The sequence below is a fragment of the Pholcus phalangioides genome, unplaced genomic scaffold (assembly GCF_987345545.1).
Source record: "Pholcus phalangioides strain wild (caught in Gottingen) unplaced genomic scaffold, Ppha-v1.0 ptg000008l_1, whole genome shotgun sequence".
Taxonomy (NCBI): domain Eukaryota; kingdom Metazoa; phylum Arthropoda; class Arachnida; order Araneae; family Pholcidae; genus Pholcus; species Pholcus phalangioides.
This window is the reverse complement of record NW_028301601.1, coordinates 29,581,144-29,607,972: the sequence shown is the minus strand read 5'-3', so window position 1 is coordinate 29,607,972 and position 26,829 is coordinate 29,581,144. Positions and strand designations below refer to the sequence as shown.

General features: G+C 37.8%; 1 protein-coding gene across 1 annotated transcript in view; it reads right to left on the bottom strand.

Moving 5' to 3' along the window:
• LOC149084174 (nose resistant to fluoxetine protein 6-like) overlaps positions 1-26,829 on the bottom strand; it is a 37,967-nt gene extending 11,138 nt beyond the window's left edge. The window contains exons 1-5 of the mRNA XM_089234520.1: positions 26,179-26,829; positions 7,900-8,162; positions 3,905-4,019; positions 2,637-2,724; positions 101-204 (exon numbers count right to left, since the gene is read on the bottom strand). Of these exons, the coding sequence (XP_089090646.1) occupies positions 101-204; positions 2,637-2,724; positions 3,905-4,019; positions 7,900-8,162; positions 26,179-26,512 (904 nt within the window). The 5' untranslated portion in view covers positions 26,513-26,829. The remainder of the gene's footprint in view (positions 1-100; positions 205-2,636; positions 2,725-3,904; positions 4,020-7,899; positions 8,163-26,178) is intronic.

Here is a 26,829-nt window from a genome sequence, read left to right as displayed (position 1 = left end):
ACGGTAAAACCGATTCACTCAAAGAAAAAAAACATGAAGTTACAATTGATGAAATGCAATGCAATAATTTATGATGTACAGTTTCCACGTGTTCACTTACTTTTCTGATTATAACTGAAGGATTCATCATGACATGTAAGTCTGAGAACTGTTTCGTAGGCCGTTCCCAGTGCGACAATAAACAAAATCAGTCCGAAAATGGTCCTGATGGCAAAAAAGAAGAATAAATGAAGAAATTGATTCGGCATATAATAAAGAAGGACAATTTTCATTGAAACAGGGACAACGAGATTTTAAACATTGATAACATGAGCGTTTTATCTCACAACGCAGTCATTTCATGCTTACGATGGGTAATTAGACTATGAAATTATCTCGGCGCCATCTCTCTGCAGTAAGTGGAAGCACTGCCCTTTAGTATTTCGCAATTAATTAGTATTCTTGAGAGTTTTCTTGAAATTATAATGAGGTGGGATATGGGTTCTCATAGGATTTTTTGGTCCTAATTAAGAGATAATTAATCCTATCTAGAGATAATTGAGATAATCTGCAGTTAAGGTTCGCTCTCCTTCTGAGATCTTTCTTGATCACTTTATAGTAGAAACTCATTTTCTTCTGAGAGTGATGAAATCCTCTATACCAGGCATCAACCCGTTGCTCGTGAGCACCACGGTGCTCAATGCTCATGTTCAATTTCGTGCTCGCGAGCAACTTGATCAACGTCCCACGGAAACATGTTGTACAAATTGCATTGAAGGATTGAAATTATCCTGATTTGATACCCTACTTTTGATGATGGGTACAGGCAGTGCTCCCGACTAGAAAAATGTTGAAGACCTCTGATTTAAAGACTCTGAGAGAAGGTCTGATCCTGTTTCAAACTCTAAAAACGTCTTCTGGTACAGAGGTCTTATCGACCTATCTAACACCGTCTGTAGCAGAAAGGCTTCCGCGGAGCTCGTGACATCACTGAAGAACGTCATCTCACCTATAGCCATTAAGTATACTAAAAAAAGGGTAAAGTTGGCGCACGCGTCGGCCTGATATGGCTATAGCAGTGATGATGACCTTCAGTGACGTTACGAGCTTCTCGTAGAGGCCTTCTGCTATCGATTGTGTTGATCTATCCATCCACCATACGCTTGGAAAACGAATCAACGTGTGAAGTCATCGCCAAATTTCAAGTCCGAACGATGCTGACATACTTGATCAGTGATTCTTAATCAAGCGGGGAAGGGACTGTGTGGGGTTGCGAGAGAATGATGTTGAAAAAATGTGTTGAAAAATGTTTTACCATAAATTTGCATTTATTGGTAGTTTGCTGAATAAGTTTATTAATATGATTAATTTGCAATTTTGAAAGCATTTCTTAGCTTCTGGCTGCTTATGGGTAATCTTTGAACCAAAACTCTTACTAATAGAGGAGGCAATGAGACGGAAAAGACAACGGCTTCGTGCTGGCTACTTCTAATATTCAAATGTGAGAGTCAATCTCTGCATTGAAAATTCTCGCCACTGAGAGAAATAAGCCTACAACGGTAGAAATATTCCATCATTACACTTCACTCATAGTTCGAAATACAAACTCCAGTTGGCAGCGCTATAACAAGCATTACACTGAATCAAACTTCACGTTAGGTTTTACAACACATGAGAAGGTACTTCGAACCAACAATCAGTAGCTTGCAGTCTATCTGACTCATCTTCACGAACCACAGGTTATACAGGGTGAATTTCACCAAATCTGCCAAATTCAAATGGTTGGTGTAGTCCAGGTGGAGCATAAATCACCACAGCAACTACGTCCTACCTCTAACCGTTTTCGAGTTATGGTGGATAAGAGGAAAATGCATCACGGCTGAAAAACCTGATTTTGTGAAGTTTTTCAAAGATCGACAAGCAAACTTAGCACACATATGGAAAGAACAGGAAACATCCTATAAAGTGACACCATTTTCACTTGGATATCTGAATTCAATGGCAAGACACAAACGCTGAGAGATTGGCGAAGTGCAAAATCGAGTTGTCCCCAAAATCTGTAACCACCAATAACGCAAACACCCTTCTAGCTACAACCGGTCGAAATTTATAAAAAACTTGTCTATTTCACCAGCTTTCGAAAGAGCCTACAACAAACCCCATATCTGTGTTTTAGTTTAGGAGAAATTTAGCCTTTTATTTGGAATACATCACCGTAATCAGAGTTCGTCGAAGTAGATATTCAACATTCGGCGGTTAATTGGCGGTTGCAGATTTCGGTGACAATTTGATTCTGTGGAAAAAATCTTATAAAGTGGCACCATTTTCACCAGGATACTGTATCTGGATTGAATGGTGAGCTGCAAGCGCTGAGAGATTGGCGAAGTGTAAAATCCAATTGTCATCAAAATCTGTGACAGAAATTTTCGTCGAATATCTACTTTGACAAACGCCAATTTGTGACTTATTGCAAACAAAAAAAATGAATTTCTCCTAAACTATAACACCGGTATGATTTATTGTATGCTCTATCGAAAGCTGATGGAATGGACAAGTTTATAGTGAATCTGACTGATTGTGTCTAGAAGAGTGTTCACAGAATTGGCTCTTTGGCAGATTGGGTAAAATTTGCCCTATTAACTGTAACGTATACTTACAGAATTAGAGTTTGATCTGTAGTCAGCTTGATAGGTTGTTTTGTCTCGCATCTCAGAGTCCTCGCTTCTATCTTCACGACCCTCGTGACTGAAAAAAACACGCAAAATGATTAAATTAGCATTTTGTATGGCAAAGAAATGGATACCGAATGATGATATAGCATCAATTCTCATGAATTAAAAAGAATGGGTCAAATCAGTGATTCTCAACCTGGACCTTATGCCACCCTCCTGTGATCCTAAATTGTTCTGGGGGGGGGGGGGGGTACAGGAGGAAATCAGATGAAAAGTGAGAAGCCATGATAAGTAGTGGAGAGGGCCACAAAGTGCTATGAAGAGGTAAAGCTTGCAAGTAAGATATCGTGTGAAAAAATTTGACTACTTCCCAATTCTAGCACAGCTGTCCATATAACTAAGGTCATTTAAATCTACGAGCCCATTTGGGTATGATCAGGGGCTACATGAGGAGGTTCTTGCTATGATTTTCGAGTGTAAGTGTGCATATATGTGAACTGCTTCCAGCTAATTATGACGGTTAAAGAACATCACTTTCCTCTATGATCAATGATGTTTAGGCCACCATGCATAGGCCCCTCTCCCCCAAGAAGTAAGTTCACATAATTCTAACCCAGGGTAGGTAGGCATTATGGTGGTGGGTCAGGATTTATGACACCCTTAGTGGGTCCTTATGACAAGCTTTAGGGGTCGAATTTTGAGAAACCCCTTTTAGTTAATACTTGCATCATAAAATGAAACTACTAGTGTTTCAGATTTCAAATACTCATGATTTCATATTTATAGTTCAAGCAGTTTCGTCTGACAATTTCTGTATCCAACCTTTGAACCCCCCCCCCCCCTCTTATGACCGCAATTAGCGGTTGAACTTTGAAAAATATTTTCCCCCATGAAATGTAAAAACGGGCCAAATTTCATATAGTTTCAGCTGTTTCGGCTCGGCATGATTTCTCTATTTATAATCTTTGTAACCCCCCTCCCCCATGCCCCTATGACCCTCCAGCTAATTATGAGAAACCTCGAATTTTAGAAAACCTTTTCTTAGTGAGTCCTTAAATCATAAAACGAAACTACTGGACAAATTTCGCACTTATGGTTTCAGCATTTTCGGTTCGGCGATGATGAATCAGTCAATCTCAAGACAGGTTATATTTTATATTTATAGATTTCCGAAAACTATTCGTCCTGATCTATATAGAATAATCCGAATATATATATAGAACAAAAAAAGGAGTATGGATTTACCTACTTACTCTCATTTATTATTGCCTGCAAGTCCTGAACGCTGCATGTGGACGGGACGCATACACCTAAACGCAAGTCCGCGACATTCGCCAATGGTGCGATCTTCACGACGCTGCTCAGGAACTGGAAATAAAGTAAATGATGGATATAACATTACGCGATAGCAATTAATTAATAAAATTTTTTCGATATTCTAATTTTTTTGGCCTCTTCCTCTTCAATCCTTTGTCTTTGGGATCCAGTCCTTGCTAAAGTAGTGAAGTGTTGTATCCGCTTTAACGAGAGTTATCTGTAAACTCTTCTGTACGGTATAAATAAATAGGTAGAGCTCGCTATTCGAGAAAGGGGTGAAGACTTCTACTCAGGGTCACTCACATTCTTGTGCATGCTCCAGGTCACTCTTTTAGTCGTCTAGGTCCCTTCCTCTACAGGTCACTCTTTTGGTCTCTCAATGACCTAGTCCACCATTCGCTGGGCAGAGGACGATTCATTGTGAACAATACAAATTTTGCCGCCTTACTCCAATTTTACAAATTTTCTTGGCCACTCATTCCTCAAATTTTCTTGGGCTATAGCCCGTTAAACCCCCCGTAAACACGCAAACGACTGTATATGAAAATATCAACGTTAAATATTTTATAAGATGACGAGAAGCACTAATTTCTACTTGGATGCATTTTTAAGAAATACTTTCTTCCGCTTTTCTTCTAGTGTCATTGTACATTATTTGCTTCCAGAGAATATTTTCCAGCTCGTGATTATCAAATCCCGCATATTTGATAATTACTTGAGAATATGATCAAATCCTCAGCAGGCTAAAATATATACAGTGCTATTACCGTGTAGTAGCCTACTTCATACAATGCTGTAAAAATGAAATAAAAATATCAATTAGTAATTCTCAAGTGCCCGTCAACTTCTAATGTAGGTACGGTGCACTAGATGGCTACATAAGTTTTAATGCATAAATAATAATTTTGTATAGCCCCATTTTTGAATTTAAGAAACTTCAAAACGAGGACGCATTTGCGAGCATCCTTGAAAAAAAATGCCACCTACAGAATTTTTTCCAACACATAGCGCCATTATATCTATAAGAAAAGAGCAACTTTTTTGTTTTCCAATAAAAACACAGAACCACCTTCTTATATGCGGATTTTTTATTTACGGAAGCTTTAACGGAGGGTATTTCATTAAAGAATAAGACATAAGTATTTGTTTTTCCCATAAGTTTTAACCCCAGCTCCATCCTAACGCGGGCGTTTTAAATTCCGTTTGCAATCAATAATCATGTGGTTATATGACCTAATCCCGTTTATAAAGGACGGCAGAAAACCGTACTCCCCCCCCCCCGTTCAGATGTTTCACCCGTTTTTGCGCCTTTGCGTAGAAGTAGTGTGATATAGTATTTTCGTCTGCAATTGTAAGTTGACAATTTTACACTGTTCCCACCAAATGAGGGATTTCAAAATGTCCCGGTTTTGTCCAAGTTTTTAATAACGAATTTGTCCCGATGGTTTCTCAGGTACCTCATCTGGCCATCATACTTGTTGATTATACAGAAACACGGGCTATCTATGAAACATTTCGCATTGCAGTGAAATGTTTTTTGACGTGAATGTCTCTTGAATCATGTGACTATGCTGAGTGAGAAGGGAAAACTTTTTTTTTGGATTTTATGACGAGGTGAACCAGGAATCGAACCCAGTGCTCTTGCAATCCGTACAAGCGTGCTATCCCTATACACACATGGGAGACATACAAGCCACCTCTTATTTATTTAGGCTCTGTAGAACGACGTGATGAAGTTGAGGCATAGCAGATCCCCCCTCTCCTTAACTGCAGCAAATGTCCCTCAGGTGGCGTCAGTAGCGAGATTGAGATGATTCTTGATTTTTTTTTTTTTCTCATCCCGATATATGACTACTACACCTTTACTTCAGTGCGTCTCTGCACATAGCGTAAATAAAGAAAAAATTTACATGTGTCCTTCTGGTGTATATGGGTAGCGCGCTTGCCCGGATTGACTTTCCCGAAAATGAATGCGATGTGGTACTTCCAAGCGTGGGGAAGAATTTAAGAATATGCTATATTCTGATTAGTACAGTATATTTGAAAAGTGGGATTTTTAGAATGCATACTTTTTAAGGGGGAATTTTGCGCTCACGACATTATTGTCATATTTCGAACGTTGAAATGCACCACAAAAGGTGAACGGGGGCAACTCCATTATATTTTCAACCTCTGCGTGCTGCCAAAATGTTTCTTTGTATCATACTACTTGATATTTCTTTGTATCGTGTTGGCTTCAATATGATACAAAGAAACATCAGCAGTTGAGTAACACATACGACTTCGTGTAGAGGATGTTCAGAACATTCGGGATATTTAGCACTAGCCGCAATTTATAACATAACTCGATACAAGGATAGTAAAACAAAGGAACATGTTTAAAATTAATATCTGAGGAGAACGGATTTAGTCACATTTATACATGGACCTTCAGCCCGAAGCAGAGAATGTCCTCCAATTATGACCCATGTAGAATCTCGATGAGAAGACTCTGCTGTCCTTCAACTCGCATCCAATGTTCGCTGACCTTGTTTCCAGTATCGGATATTATTCTTCTCTCGATTATATGGGGGATCATAATATTACTTCAGTTATTGGTAAAGGTTGTGCTTCCATGATTCCGTTTATGCGTTCCAGAATCTTTCTCATAGTCCTTGTTTGTTTATTTCTTTTTGCTTTCAACTGGGTAAATAGTCAAGCTTTTTATTTACCGTGTTAAAGGCTTTTCACCTTGATGGAAACATTAAATGGTGCTTGTGGAAGTTTCGCAACAAAAAGGCACTGAAAAACTTTGTTTCCATGAACTCGGAGATTACAGAAAGGAGAAGAAAGCACTACTATGCGCGTCCTGTGTTATGTGGAGACAATTTCCTCCACGAGATGGTTCTTTAATTGATTTATTATAATTATCCATATTTGTTTTAACCTTAGTGGTCATTGCGTGACAAGAAACCCAAAATCATGATTGAAAACCATTGATTTTAATGGAGTCATTGCTGTGAATACAGGTCATAAAACATTGTTATAATGTGCTTAGACGTATACGTAATTTTTTTCGTATTTACAAAATGAATGGATAAATGCCAAATAGTCATTTTTAATGAAAAAATGAGAAAATTTGAATTTTTACCACTTTTCTGTGAAATCTTGATATACACTTTTTGAAGCGAAAGTAGGTAGTAATTTTGCTGGCACTCTTGCAATTCCAGAACTTTTATCTAAGAGCAGTAATTGAATGCTTTAATGCATTTTTTTTTATTGTTTAACACCTCGTAATTAAACAATAAAAAAAATTGTGTCGTTAGTTTAGTTCATTTCTGTGAATGAGTGCAAATTTGAAAATTTGAAAAAAATTTTTACGGATGTATATGAAAAAATTTTGATCTCTGAGGGATGGATATTTGTGCGTTGAATGCGAAATTTTCGTTTTGAAAAATATTTTTTGCGATGAATGAAGATTTTTTTTCAATTTGACTTATTTTTTTGCGTTCAATGCAAAGTGTTTCATCTGCAAAATATTTTTGCGAATTTTTGCTTTTTTTTTTTTAATTTCAAATTTTATTTTTTGCAATAAATGTTAAATTTTTGCTTAGCTAAATGTTTTTGAGTACGAACGGGAAATTTTTGATGTGAGAAATATTCTTGCGGACGAATGCAAAATTCTTGATCTTCAAAATATTATGTGCGATAAATGCAAAATGTTTGCTTTGCTAAATATTTTTGCGGATGAATGCAAAATGTTTTTTTTTTTTTTTTTTTTTTTTTTTTTTGCGGCTGTAAAAGCAAATATTTTCATTTTTGTTATCAAATAAGATATTTAAAATTTGGAATTTTTTTGCAAAATTTGGAGATTTTATTTATTAGCGAATTCACATATCGCTAAATTTAGTACATGACGCTTTAAAAACATTTCTGGTAAAATTTGACTTACGGTTTTCGAATTGGCCAGCAGGGAAGAAGATTTATTTCCGGATTGGTAATCAATGGCGTCTTTTCGGATTGCTTCTGGTATGCTGATCTGTACCATACAGTACTGACCACTGAGTTCCTCGTCGTTTTTCTTCTTTCGCCGGTTCTTTTTCCTGTCGTCGGCTGAGGGCCCCGCGAACACGTCTAGGCATTCGTCGTAGTCGCCAAAGGCCGTCCCTGTCCCGTCCAGTATACCTGCCGGAGGTTTTCCTAGAGCGTCCAGCACTGAAAATGAAACCAATTGTTACTCAAAGATGTCATGTAGGTTTTAATGTTCTATAAGTAAATGGATCTGTTGGACCAGACCTGCCATTAAAACTTACCCCAATAACTTCACATTATCGAACGTTTCATTTTCAAGGTACAGAATGGAAACTCATAGGGATGAACAACATCACGTGTTTCAAATATTTTTGAAAAATCATCTCCATTCTCTTCAATGCAGTGTAGGCCAACCCTTGGCTCATTAAATGTTTAGTCCACATAAACGAATCAGGCTCTTTGGACTGGATTCTGTAATCACGTCTCTGAAACACTGTGTGGCGAAATTAAAAATTGTAAAAATTATTTTACTGCACCTATAATTGTGGAAGACTCCAGAGGAAGTCTTCTCTGAAGGTTATGACATGTTCCAGAGCGACGATGTCAAAATCCATTTGTCATATTCGTGAAAAAATATTTTATGTCCTTGAATTGTATCCAACGTGTCCCCTCGTCCAGCTGTCATTTCCGGTAAATATTGCTCTACTGGAGCACCGCAGACAATACCACCAGTAATTTTAGGCATCTTTCTCTCCATCGCTCGAGGCAAACTGTGCCACCTATCATTTTCAGTGTCTATTGGTCCAGGTATCCCTCGAGGACAACAGTGCTATCTCACACATTTACTTAACTGGAGCACTTGCAAATAGTTTTATCCGTCATTTTTATCATCTATTGCCTCCCCCCCCCCCCCATCGCTCGAGGCCATGAAGCTACCTATAATTCCCGGTATTAATCGCTCGACTGGAGCTCTAGCAAATAACGCCACACGTCATTTTCGATGTGTATTGCTTCCTATCCACCGTGCTGGTGATCATTACCGGTAACTATTACTCAACTGGAGCACAAAGCTATCTACCATTTCTGGTATCGATCGCTTCTCTTCCTTGAGACAGAGAGGCAGGCCATGAGCTGGTAAGGGGGAAGTATCTATCGCTCGACTGGAGCACTACTACTACTAAACCCCACATGTACCGTGTCCATATTCCTCTGCGGAACCTCTAACGAATTGTAATGAAATCTGACTGTTTCTGTGTAATGCTTGTTATGTGTAGTGCTGCCACCTGCCACCAGTTTTTCTAACTATGAGTGAAGTGTAATGATTGAATAATTAATCGTTGTAGGCCTGTTGCTCTCTGTGGCGAGACTTTTTAATGGGGAGATCGGCTCGCATTTGCTCCTCGAAGTTGGGAACCACAGGAAACCAACTTCAGCGGATTCAACTTACCCGGATTCTCGCGATGCGAGTCCGTCATTATGACCACTCGACCACCACAGCGGCTCGACTGAAGCACTGGCAAACAATGCCACACGTTATTTTCAACATCTACCGATTCTACACTCCACATATCGTTCGAGACCAACAATGCTAGCTATCATTTCCGGCAATTACCATTCTACCGGATCACTCAAATCATGCGACTCGTCATTGCCGGCGTCTATTGCCCCTATAGCTCGATACCAAAAAAAAACAACTACCTATCGCTCGACTAGACCAGTGGTTCTCAACCGGGGGGCATATGATCTCAGGGGGGGGGGGCCCTAGGATATTCCAGGGGGGACACGGATGAAAATCTAGCAAAAGGGGAGCCACGGCTACTGATACGGGGGCCACGAAGAAGTTTGTGGAATTAAATTTTTTTAGTCACTCTGACTAAAAAAAATTTAATTTCAAATAAAATGCATAGAATATATTTTTCGCAATTTTTCCGCTATTCAAGTAACATTAACATGAGGAAGGAAATGAAAAAGTGTTGCGTGTATTCTCGGTAGGTTTACGACTTGGGGGTGACAGTAGGCCCTGACACAAACTATAGAAGAGGTTTAAGCAAAATGGAATAACTTTTACAGTTCCTCCAACAAATTATAAGAGGGCTGCCATAAATAAAGCAGACAAAGATTTGTTGACCAGTCATTGAAATTTTTTTGGTAGCAAATGCAATCCAAGAAGTAGATGGGTGAAAAATGAAAGTTTGTGCGTAAAAAAACCTATCGTTTCCATGCAATTACAGACGGATAGCCATCTAGTTTAGTACGAAGCTATCTTCAACCGGCACTGAGTGGTCTGATCATTGATCATTTTCGTCGCACCACGGTCATTTTCCGCACACGAGGGCTAATTAGACCGGGACCTACAATTTATTGCCGATTCCGAACGGCAGGCTTGTTTCTTATACTCATCGAGAGGTTGGTGCGCTCAAGTCGCCATTTTTTGTTGTACTCCTGTGTCCAGGGACGTCTTAAGAGCATCATGGGCCCCCAGGCCAAGTGATTTTTCAGAGGCCCTACCAGGCAAATTCTCCAAAATTTGAACTAATTCTCATTTTTGTGTGGCCCCTCTTCTTCTGAGGCCCCCGGGAGATAGAAATGATGTCTAAATGCCGAAGATTTTGATTTCGAGTCAAAATGAAAATGCCAAATAATTGAAATTGTGCTTCGTATAAATGAAATATTTTAATATTGAAAGCTATATATAGAGGTTAATCGTAACCATAGTCAAACGTCTCATAAATGTGAAATATTGTCATAAAACTGAGAGTGAGGCCCGAATCCCCTTGCGCACAAATGAAATTTCAAGGCATTTACGCACAACCGAGCCCCCTTGGCCATTTTTCTTTTTTCTCTCCCCCACCCTTTCTTTCTTTTGTTTCCTTCTTAAATTTATAAAAGTAAAATGACATAATCATTATAAAAAGGACTGCTTTCACATCAAATTGCAAAAATATCAGATTTTTTTGGTGGGAATACGGTCAACCCCATTATAATGAACTCCAAGAGACCGGAGTAATAAAGAAATTTCGTCAAATTTCAGATTATTACTCCGGATATCTCAGTGAATATTGCACTTAGAAACGATGAATTTTTTTTGTTGGAGACCGGGAAACAACTTTCCAATTGGGTTTTGGGGCACAGGGTGTCCACATAAAAAGTTAACATTTTTATTTTAATAACTATGTAACCAATGAATCAAATATCTGAGTACAACACATTATTCGGGTACTTTTTCCAACTGGAAGTATGCCTCTAGGACCAATGGTTCGCCAGTAAAATACCATATGCCCCGTTACCTATGTGCCCTGTATATTAAATATAGTGCGGACTGTAATGTGAAATATATTGTGTTGTGTTTAAATCAACTCGCATGTTGCTTCGTTCGCCTGCGAGAGAGCGGCCACATTACGAACCAAAAATCCGCTTGAAGGTAGCTTGTCATCCAATGAAATATCAGATTTTCACCGTATCGAAATTGAAGTCAACAAACTGCTAATTTTCTTATTTGAAAATCTAATTAGGGGTCATTCAAGTATTACGTCATCATCGAGGGGAGGGAGGGGGTTTCGGATTTGCTAACTTTTGATGATAGGGAGGGGGGGGGGGGGGTTTTGAAGGTTGCTTACGTCATCAACCACCCCTTTTTGAAGATATGAAATATTCTAAGCTGCTGACGAAATTTTGCGGACAGGGGGGAGGGGGTCAAAAATGGCTGAAAATCTGCTTACGTAATACCTGAATGGCCCCTTATTTATATTTTCCGATGGGCTTGAAATCCTGATAATGAATCATTAATATGTTCACATGAACAGGTTTGTCACTGCGTTACGCAATGACAAAATTCGTATATACCGGGTGACTCGAAATGTTACGCCGTCCGCCAATAGCTGTTTTGCCTTGTAGCATTTGCCGCGGAGTCACAATGGCACTAACAATTTTGAAAGGGAATTAAAATTAATTTAATACTCTAGAATTTAGAAGTAAGAAATTCATTTTTAAAAATATTGTTGGTGCTGCTACCTACTTTCAAAATCAGAAGTGCCTTATGTGGTGATGACGAAGCTCAGGTAAAAAAAATAAATTCTTAATTCAGCTTTGCTCCTTATAAAAAAACTTATAAACTGACCTGAAAAATCAAACTTCCAGTTCATTAATTTCAAGACCCAAGGAGACATCCAAATAAAGGTCCTCCACACAAGCAGAAGACAGGTAAGATCGTAAAAAGTAAATTTTTCCATGCTCCACTTTATAGTAATGTGCTGCCATCTAATGTCAAATTTAGAAGTGACTCATGTGGTGATGATGAAGTTCAAAGTGAAAAAAACTATATTCTTTATTCCGCTCAGTTCCTTATAAACAAAGCTCGTGAACTGAACTGGAAATTCAAACTGAAAGTTCGGTTATTTTATTTGAGCGTAAGGAGACGTCCAAAACAAAGAGCCTCCTAATGAGCAGACGACAGAGAAGAAGTCGGTTTGTGTTCGGTTCCCTACAAGCTTAGCTCACAAACAGAACTGGAAGTTTGAACTGCCAGTTCGGTTATTTTTTCAGGACACAAGGAGACACCCGAAACAAGTGGAGAGAAGCAGACGACATTAGTGGTCGGAGTTATTACTGGAGGGAGCATCCAGCCATCGCGACTGCAGCGACATCAAATGCAAGGAAATTACGTGACGTCAAAACAATCTTCTCTTATGGGCAATTTTTCCATAGAAATGTACAGTTCGGTCTCTAAATATCGGATTTTAAAGATTTAAAAAAAGGACGGAGAACTCATATAAAGGTGAAAAAAGATTAAATTATTTTTATTGCATTAATACTGGAATTATTTCTTTCATAATTTCTTGAATTTTCCTTCATTATTTTGTGAATATTCTTTCATTAATTCTGGAATTATTTCCTTTATTAATAATTATTTCTTTCATTATTTCTGGAATAATTGCTTTCATTAATTGTGGATTTGTTTCTTTCATTAATGTTGAAATTATTTCTTTTATTAATGCTGAAATTATTTCTTTTATTAATGCTGAAATTATTTCTGTCGTTGATTCCGGAATTATCTTTCATTAATTTTATTATTATCTCTTTCATTAATTCTTTCACTAATTTTGGAATTATAACTTTTATCATTGCTGTAATTATTATCTCTTACATTATTTCTAGAATATTTTCTTCCATTAATGCTGAAATGATCTTTTTTTAATGCTGAAATTATCTTTTTTTAATGCTGAAATTATAACTTTCACTAATTTTGGAATTATCTCGTCCATGCTGAAATTATTTTTTCACCTGTTGTTTTAATCTCCTATTTATGCCATAAGAAAATAACGGGGAGGGGGGTCGTTTTTTTGTTTTCACCGCGTCACGTGATGTTCCGACGAAAGATATTGGGGGGACACAGTTCTCAGCACTGCCAAGGCGGAGACCGCTGACGTCCTACTCTCTCCAGAGGCTTGATTTATATACTGTTGGTGCTGCCATTTAATCTCGAAATTTCAGGCAACTCATGAGATGTTGAAAGAGAGATAGAGAGCTCTTTGTCATTTTTTGGCATGAAATTTTTTTATGAGACGAAAATTTCGGTAACAAAATTCGTAGATTTGCAAGAACCGATTTTATGTAGAAAAAATAATTATTTCAATTATTTCTTTCCATAAAAAACATTCGGACAATATGGATGATCAAACAAATAAGTGAAAACACGGATTATGTGGTCTTCAGATAGGGTTACCAGATTCAAAACTGAAAAAGGAGGACGCCTGGTGCGAGCCTTAGGTAGTGCCGTCTTAACGCATGCTTCCCCCACTCCGGACCGTGCCCGAAGGTCATCAAGAGAAGAGGTGCCTCAGAAAAACGAGACGTAGTTGAATTTTTCGAGAATTTTTCAGGTAGGGCCTCCAAAAAATCCCTTGGCTCGGGGGACCTATGATGCTGTTATGACGATCCTGCCTGTCAGCCCTACTCTTGTGGGGGTCATGGAATTCCAGTGCTCGATTCCTTTACTTCTATTAATTTACATTAATTGCACAAAAATAGCAATAAAAGATTCGAAAAATGATCTGGTATCGAATTGCAACGTATATTTGATAAGGAGATGATGAAGCGCTTTAAAAGTATGACAAAATTTTATGACTGTTGAATATGATTCGAGCCACGATGAAGTGTCAGCAGGTGGACCATGATAATTATTATTAATAACTTATAAATTTTGTAAAATTAATTTAAATGTCATTCTCTCTCAATGGATCGTGTTTGATTGCGATCCAGACTATCAACGAGTTCCTGAAATAATGAAAAAAATTAGTGTAATAAAATGTGTTCTCTCTGAAAAAAAATTCCCCTCCAAGATTTATGTTCGCAACTCGAAAAGTTTTTAAGTCGGGAACAACTACATAAAATGTTTTTAGAGGGAGCCGCAAATATTTTTGTTGCATTGGGCCGCGAAATTCTTCCGAACCCGGACCTGTCTCCGATTTTGAATTTAAATATCTCAGGGAATAATGCAGTTACAAACATCTAATGTCTTTGTTGGGTTCAGAAGAGAAAGAGCAACAACTGTCTCATTGGAAATTAGAAAGGGGGGGGGGGATCGTACAAAAATTTAAATTTTTTTACTTTGTGTACAAATACAACGCCACAACAGGCAAATTGCCCAACCAGGTGGCTGACTTAAGAACATCATGGATCCCCGAGCCATTTTTTGGAGGCCCTACCTACTACTGCTACACCACACATGCACCCCGCCCAAACACACACCCCCCCATCCCGTGGAACCCCCAACGGATCGGTACATGCGGGAATGTGCGTGTACGCGTAGTGAAACCTGACGTGAAGTTTTTTGTTTCTCTGTAATGCTTGTTATGTGTAGTGCTGCCATCTGCCACCAGTTTTTCCAACTATGGGTGAAGTGTTATGATTGAATGATTTTTCATTGTAGGACTGTTGCTCTCTGTGGCGAGACTTTTTAACGGGGAGATCGGCTCGCATTTGCGCCTTGAAGTTGGGAACCACAGAAAACCAACTTCAGCCGACCACTGTATTTTGATCCTCAAAACTCGTACAGGGTGATTTTTGGTCATATTTTGAGAATTTTTAAAATTATAACCATACCACTAGGACGAACGGTTGATCGATAAAGGCTGTACCAACACTCCAAGGAGAAACCATTGAATCTTATAATGGCCATAATATTACCAATAGGCGGGGCCGCAACTAGTGGGGGGGAGCAGGCGAATCTGGTGCCCCAGGCGCATTACACAAGGGGGCGCAAATTCAGCCATTCAACCTATCCTTCAGCATTACGAGGGGGGGGGGATGGTTGCCTAAATAAGTAGTTGCCCCGGCTAACCAAGTATCCAGTTGCGGCCCTGCCAATAGGTACCTTATTTCTGACGATTCACCGTTATATATATATTGGTTATTTTTTCTTTTTAGATACATTGTCAAGTTTGTAATTTACACCTCTGGTAGCATTTCTTTTACTTCTATAGATCAACCTACACACTTGATCCACTAATGACAAACAAAAATCATGTCCTTTTTCTGTACAACTTGGTTTGCTGCATTGGGCCCATCTGGTCACTTCTGGCAACCAAGTGACAATTAGATCTGGTTCCGATTTTTAAGAGTAAATATGTAAATAGGTAGATAGGAATTTTCAGCAAGGTAGTAGTGCCTCTTTCAGAAAAGTCGCTTTGTATGCGGGCGTATGATAATGTTAAGACAGCCCTGGGCGTACTTTATGAAAATTGTGAAAAGCTAATCAAAGAACTCAGCAAAATAATGCGGTCTAGTTTGCAATATTATTAGTTTCTCATCTTTCGTGTCATTCTTGTGATAATGATCTTCAATTATACAATCAAGTGCTCTTTCAATTTCAGGATCTTCTACCGGATGATCGATGTTGAAAAAAAAATCTTGCATTAAAAAAATACCATATGATATCTTTTTGTGGTGCCCCCTTTTGTACTGATGCCCTAATCACGTGCTTATTTTGCTTAATGGTTAATCCGGCCCTGACTGCGTACATGATTTCTCTGGAATGAATGTTTCAGACAAATATTTAAAAATTTTTCACACGTATTTTAGTTCATTTTTTTAAGTTCATAGTACGGCTACAACATGGACCTACTATATCCTTGATACATTATTGAAAACGAAGTGAATGGTTGACACTTCAATTGTGATTCATTTCTGTGTGGCTACTCCCTCATTATATACTACTTTTATCCGCATGAAGAGAATAAAATTAATAAAACTGCTTGCTATCACATTTGGCGATTTTTATCACTACAAGAATGCGTATTTTGGAAGCTACAACTGACATTTTCTCAACGAAACCATAATAATTTACATAAAAATAAACTAATTTGAAATAATACAAATTTCATCCCGTACAGTAACTTGATGACATTGTACCGTCTTCAATCGCAGAATTTACATCGAATGAAAATAGTTTATTCTATTTTTTTTACTGTATTCCTGTTACGTTTATTTTGCTCTTTCGTTATTTTCATAAATTAAAAATTAATCAAATTAGATTCAAACATATTTATATACTTCAGACAATTTTTGAATAACTATCTTCTAATGGAAAAACGCGGGGGGGGGGTAGAAAATTATTCATGTTCGCAAGAGGGAGCCATAGGAATGAGAAATGGTTGAAAGGGGGCCATGGACAATCATTTTCTTCTCAAATTGCCCCCTATCGTTCGAAACCAACATTGCTTTGTGTCTTTTCCGATACATATTGCTCGACTGGATATAACTACTAAACCACAGATTCACCTTTCATATTCCTCTGCGGAACTTCTAACGAATTGGTACAATGGTGGAATGTGCGTGTCCGTGTTGTGAACCCAACGTGAAGCTTGCTTCTGTGTAATGCTTGTTATAGTGCTGCCATCCGCTACCTATTTTTCGAAATATGAGTGAAATATAATGATTGAAAAATTGTATAGTTGTAGGCCTGTTGCTCTCTATCTCTCTCTCTCTCTCTGTGGCGAGACTTTTTAACGGGGAGATCGGCTCGCATTCGAGCCTTGAAGTTGGGAAAGACTGGATCACTTTCTTTATCATCTTTTGTATGATCTTTTTGTTTGACTGGGGCACTGGCAAACAACGCCACCCTGATTTTCAACATCATCCCTCCCCCCACAACATCGCTTGTGACCAACGGTTTACCCATCATTTTCTTTACCCTTTGCCTTCTATTGATGATCTGTTGCATCGCCGAACAATGCCAACTGGTACCTTCGTGTTACGTTTTCCATTCTGCTTTCTTACATGGATTTGGACTGATTCGATGGTTTCTTATACCTCATTTCAATAATTTCAACGTGAAAGTTATATAGAACCTTCCTATGCATATAAAATACATTCCATGATAAAAGTATAGATGCATTTTTTTCCTGGAATGTCAAAAATTGATTATTAATGTGATTTTAATTTTCCTATTGAAAGAAAAAATATTCCTTTTCGTAAAACCGTAAAGATTACAATGTGCTATGAATTCCAAAAGAAATTTCCTTTAATAATCACCAACCATTTCCTTCTGAGACATACCCAAGAAGATCACCAGGAAACGTAATAGAAAAAGAGTTGCAACGACAACGTAATCAGATGACCTTCGGAGATGATCTCGTTGAAGTAACATCGAGAGGAAACAAACTGTCATCAGAGAGACGAGATGAATTTTGCCATTCAAGGTAAAAAATATGTTTTTCCCTTTCTCTTAAAAGATAAGGATCTGTTGTTTTAGAATATTCCAGAAAAATTAGAGTAGACAGAAATTTTTCACGAAGATACAATGAATTTATGTGCCCTCATTTCTAACGCGTATTAGTTCTTTGGGCTAGGAGCACAATATAATGACCACGCCAACACAATATGATTTCGAAATCTGAGTAATATCTAGAATATTTCTGTTCACGAGAATGAATTTCCAAGCTGTCATGATCCCAATGAGTTATTTTCGGGTTGCAATGCACAGAATGGGTGCCAAATTTATTCAGTTGATATGTTTTGAATATTAATTAATGCAACTATTGTGTGTTTTCCTAGCTTTCTATTGCGTTTCTCATGTACTTTAACATTGTCACACATTTCATGCTTTACCATAACTCATATACATTCGGATATATCTTATTTTTCCTTATGGCAGACAACAGCTCAGACACATCGTATACATTAGGACCATAGACCACAGATCTGACAATAAATCTCTGCCGGGGCCATTTTTCACGAAGCGGATAACAGACTTTATCTTACAAGTGGCGTCTCAGCTAGATTTCCTTGAACGTATCCATCACTACGTGAATCGCAGACTTACAACGTGGTTCAAAATGGTGTCCGTTTGATAAATAAATACCTAAAGACTCTGCACTTGCGCAAATTTACGAACGCGCGTGTTTTGAAATGATATATTCTCCCTTGTCCCTACTCAAAACAATAACCTTTCGTGCAAATACTTGATACGTATATTTTCAAAACTTTGTAAATACGATAAAAATGGAAAGAAAAATACTAAATAATGACATACTGTGCATACATGGGGGCATCAAATTTAAATTGGATTTTATTCAGTAAAAATGATTTGTTTGTGACTCTTATTAAATAACCATACAATATTTAATGACCATACAAGTAAACACTCCAAGTATTGTTTCACAGTTCAACTGACCTCGCATCATGATTCAAGAGAACTTAGAGTATCTACATTTAAAATTTATGTGTTGTGAAATGTAAACAGACTCTGATGTGTGCTGCCAACTCATGTGTGCCTACCGATTCTCGAGAACCCATCGTTAGTGTGGAACCCTTATTTGATTGGCGACATCGAATTAATTGAAAAAAACCTAAAAGCGTTACACAAAGTGTCTGTGTGTGCCTATTCTCCAGTACCTCTCTTATCCTGAATGAATGTAACTCTTGGGGTAACGTTCTGTAGAATGGTGTAGACTGATCAACGACTTGACACTGCTGCAAAATTGTCTGAGGTCTAACCTATCCATCAACTCTTTAATCGAACATAAAGGTCATGAACTCTCGCACCAGAAGTCACTAGCTGTGCATACGTTTTTCATCTGGAGAAACTGGAGAAACCGCGAGACACCCAGGCTCTGTCGCAAGAAGCGACGTAAGCTCTTCGCCCCCCCCCCTGGAGGGGGGGAGATCCAGTTCATCTCCGGCAAAAACAATATTTATTGATACGTCAAAGATTACATATAGTGAAAGAAAATTGAACATTATGTAAAATGAAGGATCAAATTAATCAAGTTAAAGCCAAAGTGCAACGGGCACGGATAATAAATAATCATAGAAAAATGTATAAAATCATATCGGAAAAGGTGCATGAAAAAATTTGATAAAATAAAATAAATAAATAAATTGAAATTAAATAAATAAATAAATTGAAATTAAATAAATAAATAAATTGAAATTAAATAAATAAATAAATTGAAATTAAATAAATAAATAAATTGAAATTAAATAAATTAATAAATTGAAATTAAATAAATTAATAAATTGAAATTAAATAAATTAATATTAAATAAATTAATAAATTTGATTGATCAAGGATTGTATGACAGAAAGGCAGAGCCCCCATGTATTAATTAATTTAATGCATTAATTTGATGTCCCCATGTATGCACAGTATGTCATTATTTAGTATTTTTCTTTTCATTTTTATCGTATTTACAAATTTTTAAAAATATACGTATCAAGTTTTTGCACGAAAGGTTATTGTTTTGAGTAGGGACAAGGGGGAACATATCATTTCAAAACACGCGCCTTCGTAAATATGCGCATGTGCAGAGTCTTTCGGCATTTATTTATCAAACGGACACCATTTTGAACCACGTTGGTAGTCTGCGATTCACTTAGTGATGAATACGTTTGAGGAAATCGAGCTGAAACGCCACTTGTAAGATAAAGTCTGTTATCCGCTTCGTGAAAAATGGCTGCGACAGAGATTTATTGTCAGATCTGTGGTCCTAATATATACGATGTGTCTGATCTTTTGTCTCCCATAACGAAAGATAAGATAGGTCTCAATGTATATGAGTTATGGTAAAGTACGAAATGTGCGACAATGTTAAAGTTACATTACGAGGAAACAAGCTCGAGCCATGAACCTTGTGCTTGGCATAGACATAAGATTTGCATCTAAGCAGCGTAGTTATATTATATCTATGTTGCTCGGGCATGTCTTCTAGTAATCGACGATGATCTTACTGCGTGCGTTGGATACCACGATCCACTTGTTCTCCGTTTTACTTAAGTAGTCTCACTCATTTAAGAACCATCATTTGCGTCATTGCCACAATACACTTCACAGATCTGGGGATGAATCTTTTTCGCAGTCACATTTCTTGTGGTTAGGAAGAGAATAACGAATCTAATCTCTCGCCAGTTGCAGGCGGGCAGCTCGGTTTATCTTAATACGTTTCCATACGACTTCAGACTCATGCGTTGCTAGTATTCAAAATGACGTCTCTTGTGTACAAGCAAGACACATTCGATTCATTTCTTTCGTTGATTAATCACAATCAAATTTGACTTTTCTCAGGTTTTCTGCTGTATTTTTTTTTTTATTCGCATACTTCATGAGTTTGATGATATTTGTTCAAGCCTGAGATTATGAATTTCCCGATGAAACAAAACTTCAAAATCCTTTTCAATGAAGTTTCTCAATATTTCAGGCGCACGAAGGCAGAATAGACATCGCATTAACTGATATTTCACTGTATCCGATTATTTCATAAGTGGGCGTGACTTATCGAATTAACCAAATATTCTGTAAATTTATGAGAAATAAATTTTTAGAATAAAAGAAACGATAGGTAAAAAATAAAAAGATAAAGTATCACCGAAATTACATGTGAAAGTGTGATTCATAAGTCAAAGATAGATGACGCTGGAAAACAAAACTATCTCGTACGTTTCATTGCTTGTGGTTCACGAAGTTGGAAAAGAAAATCGTATTAACCGATATTTCAGTATATCCGAATTGGTTGTAAGTGGAGTGGAGTCAACATTCTTGAATATTGTTAAAATGATAAATTACAGTTTATATTTATAAAAAAATTGTTTTTCGAAGAAAAAAAATAAAACGTTCATGTACACACGTAAAATAAAAAAAATATCATTCATAATTGGTAATAGAAGCCTCTAGTGAAACCGAAACTAATTTTGATTGGAACGCGTGCGTATCGAAACTAAAACTTAGAAAGGGGACATTAATGCAATAACTCCAATAAACCAGGTCCACGAGAACAAAATTTATTAAAATTATTTTAACAGATATTTAACTCTATCAAATTCCTCTCCATTCAGCTAAGTTGTGATATGTTTTATCAAAATAACAACACACGAAGTAAATTTTCCCAAAAAGAGGAGATATTGCGTCTGAATATACATCAATTCAGAAATTCGTTTCTTAAACCAACAGCAGATGACGCATAACTTTTACGTATAATTACTGGCTACTCAAATAATATATCCGAGAAATTTCAACCCCCCCCCTCTCCCCTCATCACCCACAATGACGAAAATCAGATGGAGGACAATCGACCTATTGCAATGAAAATTGCCATTGAAGCAATGAAAATTCAAAGCCATACATTTTGAGGACAATCGACCGACCTCCCTTCAAAGTTCGTTACAACGGGATTTGGCAGATTTTTTTTTTTCAAAGCTCTCTGTGCTCTCCTCTTAATCACCGCCCCCCCTTTCCCCCATGACTCCAATCTCACTTGATTCTCAGGCGTGGCCGCACAGACCAGTGATTCCCAATCGAGAGTTACATGACTCTCCGCGAGACCCTGGAACATTCCCAGAGCGGGCGGAAGGGGGGAGGGGCAACGGATGAAAATTATATAAATGGGGAGTCATGGTAGGTGATTTGGGGGCCATACCGATCTGTGGGAAAAAAACAACACCAGATGTGAAGCAGTTGAGTGAAACCGTAAGGAAAAGTCTGACTTTACTTTTAGAATCCAGTAGAATGTCCCGTAAAACCGATAGGGAAACCTACGGGTATCTAGCCTGCGGGTCCGGACATCCACCTTCATTTTGTAATATTTTTCCCAACTACAAATTAACACTCAGAAATAAATAAATCAATTTAATAAGTAGAAACGGCGAGAAGACCGCAGAAAAATATTGCTACCGCAGGGATTCCCACACCGAGGGATTAGCGCACCAACGTCTCGGTGAGTATATAAAAAAAATCTGTCGTTTTCAATCGGCAATAAACTGTAGGACCCGGTCTAATCAGCCTGTGCAGAAAATGGCTGTAGTACGACAAAAATGACGAGATGAATAAGTAGAAAGGGTCTCGCTCCTGGATTTGAAGGAGAAAGGGGTCACAAGAAAAAAATTAATTCCAAAGAGGAAGGCCATGGGCAAATAAAGGGTTAAGGAGACGATAGTTTAAGACCAGTTTGGACCCTTGGGGCTCCGTGTGCACTTCCCAGAGGCTCCGCGGCTGCTCAAGGAAAATAAAATAGATAAGTAAGTAAATTTGACAGATAAATGAAAAAAAGAGGCCTGCGGAGTTCCACTATAAAAATTATGTACAAAAAGGGCTCCTCGAGTCAAACGGGGCTCCGATATAAAAATTATGTACTGAAAAGGCGTACTACTGCGAGTCAAAAAAGGTTGAGAACCGCTGGTTTAGACTATCCAGGGTCACAAGAGGCTACACGGCCTTAAACTGAAAATCAAATTAGATAATGGTTGGATTTGCAATCGAGAAAATTTGATTATATTGTTATATCTTTCACCTATCAAATTATCAAACTCATAGAGTCGTAATATCTATAAGTCAACAAGCCCAACGGAAATTCATATTATGTATTACTATAATAAGCACTGCCAGGTCTTTAAACGGAGAAAATCACCGAGAAAAATTACTAATTATAACGAGAAAAGTGGTTATTAAATCGCTTACAGAAATAGATCAACAACATGTTAATTTCTCATAATGCTTTATTCACCTCATCATCTGTATTATCGTGTAACAAACACACCCATCAGCAAAGAAAGTCATCTAATGTCGAAGTAATGATTGTTTCTTGTGAAACTAAGTAGCTAGACGATTAATCTAATGGTCCAAAATATATCGAACTTTTTTTATTCGTTGGGCACCGTGCTTTTGATTAGACTCGTTGATTCAACTGACCTCCGATGCAATTTGCTCTCCAAGCGTGTGTCAGGGTGAAACCAGCTCTGGTATTAATAGTGAAAGAGACGTTTCTGGCTTTCCGCTATGGCGTTTGGTATTTCCGCCCTTGACCTCTCTGATTTCACGAGAAACCGGGTCACATTCTAAGCCATGACTTTCATTTTCGTTTTCCTCTCCTATTCATAGAATCTGAATGTAAATCACACACACACATCTGCTTCCAAAATGTCAAAAATACACAGTTTTTAATTGCTAATTTTCACAGAATTTGATAATTCTATGCGTTACCACAATGTTTCTCATTTATGTAGATTTTTATTAATTATCTTGATTGATTAATGTAAAATGAGTTGTATCAATCTGGGTTATATTGGGGGGAAAATGAATTATGCTAAGATGATTAGATGTCATTGTTTGAAGGACCTATCTAGGGGTAACGCCTGATTTTTCATAACATAATACAGCCATGGCAGATATTTTAGGGAGCCATAGTGATAGAAGAAGATAAAGCGAAATATAGTGGAGAAAGTTGTGACTACTTTCGGAATCCAGCTGAACCCCAATACTACACATAACAAGCATTACACAGAAACAAACTTCACGTCAGGTTTCACTACACGTGCACGCACATTCCCGATTGAACTAGGGCTATATTAATGCACGATCATATCCTCATGGAGAGCCTACATAATGAGATCTCCTACTAAAATTTCCGAGAAGTACCTATCGACAGCCCAATTCAAAAAAGCAATTCAAAATTCCATTTGTTTTGAGATGTATCTGCAGTTTAAAGATCCACTTTTTTGTATGGAACTGAATAGGAATCAACTCAGATTTAATTAAAGAAGGGACCGTATGAACAGATTTGGGATTTGCTGTTTTGCAATATGTAGACGTGCATAACTCAAAAATTGAAGTCTTCGAGTTGTCTCTTTTTTGAACATGGCCGTCGATATGTGAGTGAAAAATTACGAAGATTCCAGAAAATCAATTTGTTCAGATGGCCCTGAATAGAGCTAGGACCAAGAAGGAAGCTCACTGGACTCTATTCCAGGGATCTCGTGATCGATCTTATTTAAGAAACTTTTACTTCAGTATAAATTTAATGGAAAAAATCAAATGAATAATTAAAATGGGTCACACTCAGGGCCGTCTTAAGAGCATCATGGGCCCCCGGGCCAAATGATTTTTCTGAGGCCCTACTAGACAAATTCTTGAAAATTTCCACCAGATGTCTTTTTTGTGAGACCCTCTCTTCTCTTGAGGCCCCCGGGCCGTGCCTGGGTGGGCCCATGCCTTAAGAAGGCACTGGTCACACTCCTAGGTGAGGGTGGGGGGACCCTTTGTTAGACAGGGGCCATGAGATGAAAATATGTTCCAAATGTGGCCACGGGTTAAGAAAAACTGATCCAAATTGAAATCGCTACAATTCAGTTTCAATTCTCTAACTAGTGATCAGAAATATAGAAAAGAGTGATTAAAACAAATCTTAAAATATATTTTTTTCCAAATATCGTCGAAGTAGGTCTCGCCAAGACATTCAAATCTTTCAACTCGAAATAAACTCTTTAACTTGAGATGTCCGTAAATCGAATGCTCATTAGAGGAGGAAGGTTTATGTAATGTAATTTAGTCGTGCTATCGTAAATATTTGGCTGAAATCAGTGATATCCGGGGAAAATTAGCGATATGTGTTTTAAATTGGCTCTCTGTCACGTTTTTATTTTATCGAAATAGAATCGAATCAGAACGTAGCATATAAATCAAAATGTAAAATATATCGAATGGATGGTTGCGGGAAACTCACGTTTAAATAACCACAACCACCGATGTCGAACTCTTTGGATTCCTTTAGCTAAGAGGTCATATGATAAATTGCTATTGAAAACTAACTAGGCAAAAACGTTCAGTAAATTTTGAAGCTCGTCAGTTCCATTTCCAGAGAGCTGAATACCTTATCTATTAGAGTTAACTTATGTCATTTTCCCAGGGTTCATCGACATATAATCCCATTGTGGTGAATTTGGGAAGTACAGTATTTGTCCATGATATAAAATAATCTGAAATCCCTTGATTCGTGATTTTTTGCCGCTGAACGCTCCAACTGTGGTCATATCACAATAGGCATATTACTTGGCAATTATGGATTTGGGTAAGATATTCTCTCTCTGGTGAAAGCACCTTTAAATTGGAATCTTCGGAGTCACGAACTCTTCACGTTTGTCATGTCTAGAGATCTGACATTATAGATATTAACTACTAGCATCAACAAAGTTGTCACAATAAATTTACTGGCGGCTATGCTTGGTGGAATCCATTAGAACGAACATAGACAGCGTTGCCATTTACACTATTATAATGTTGGATTTGGACCTTCAACTGGGCTGATTTTTTTGTTTTACCGGACTGAATGGGTTAGAATAATTTTATCTAGTTTCTAATGTGCAGCCCAGTCCCTATTAACCGAAGTATTGCAATATAAAAAAAACACTTGCGCAAGAAAATCCAATCGTCAGAGATTTCATAGCATCATCAAGCTCCTTGGCAAAGTGGCACACTGAGAGCCCCACTAATCTGTCAAAACTGATTATAATTGCAATTCCACGATCACCGTGCGGGGATCCTTAAGCATCCGTGTCCTAATGGACATTGCATGAGAGTACCCATGGGGTATGGTGGCCCTGGAATCAACTTCAATTGGGATTTAGCAAATTACGTAAAATTTACGGCAACGGGGGTTTTGGTTATTCTATAGTTTTCTGTTAGAAGATCTTCAGCATTTCACAGCGCAGATTTTTAGGTAAATTTAAGAATCCTCAATATGTTCTACAATTTATTTTTTTAAATATAAAAAATTTTAAAAAACAAAATACAAAAATTAAATTCAGCCGGGAAATCACCAATTAAAAGTAGGCTCAGGACAGTTTAATGCTTCATTGAAATACAAAGGCGATGATAATTTAGTAGGCTAATTAGAATTATATATTTTCTAAGCAAAATTACAAAAACGGTACTTACTCCGAACAGCCCAGTCTCTGATCTCCATAACGCCTCTCATAAGTTTGAGCAAACCCCTAGTGCATTCCGGAGACAGATCTACATCAGTTATAGTACGCATCAAGTAAGGCAGAGCCAATTTAACTCCAGAATTGACCCATTTCTTGAACCTCCTCTCCATTTCCGGAACAGATTCGAAAGGATTACCTTCCATCGTGAATATACCGAGGATAGCACCATCATCAATGTCATCCTGCTGCTGTTGTTGCCTCTGCTGCCGCCGGGACGTCCGATCCGCCGGGCAGAGTTGCACGGTCGCAGCGATGACCAAGAAGATTAAGCACGGGAACCGCATCCCGGAGGTTGGAATGGAATAACAGTCTGTTTGATAATGATGTCTAAGATTACCGGAATGTGCCTCGAGATCTTAAACTGAACTTCTACCGAAAGAGAATAGATATTATAATAATTTTGGAAAAAAAAAAGAGTTGACGTAAAAAGTGTAAGTAAATGGGGAGAAGTTTTAGTCCTTGAGTAGCAAACAAGTTGCGTTGACTTAACCTCGCTTCAGTGAGAGATAGGAGGGAAAAAAAGCACTCGTCGATCCCCGCCGTCACGTTATAAATAATGTGTAACGTCCACACAAAAAGAATGTCGACAAGCTAATGCCTC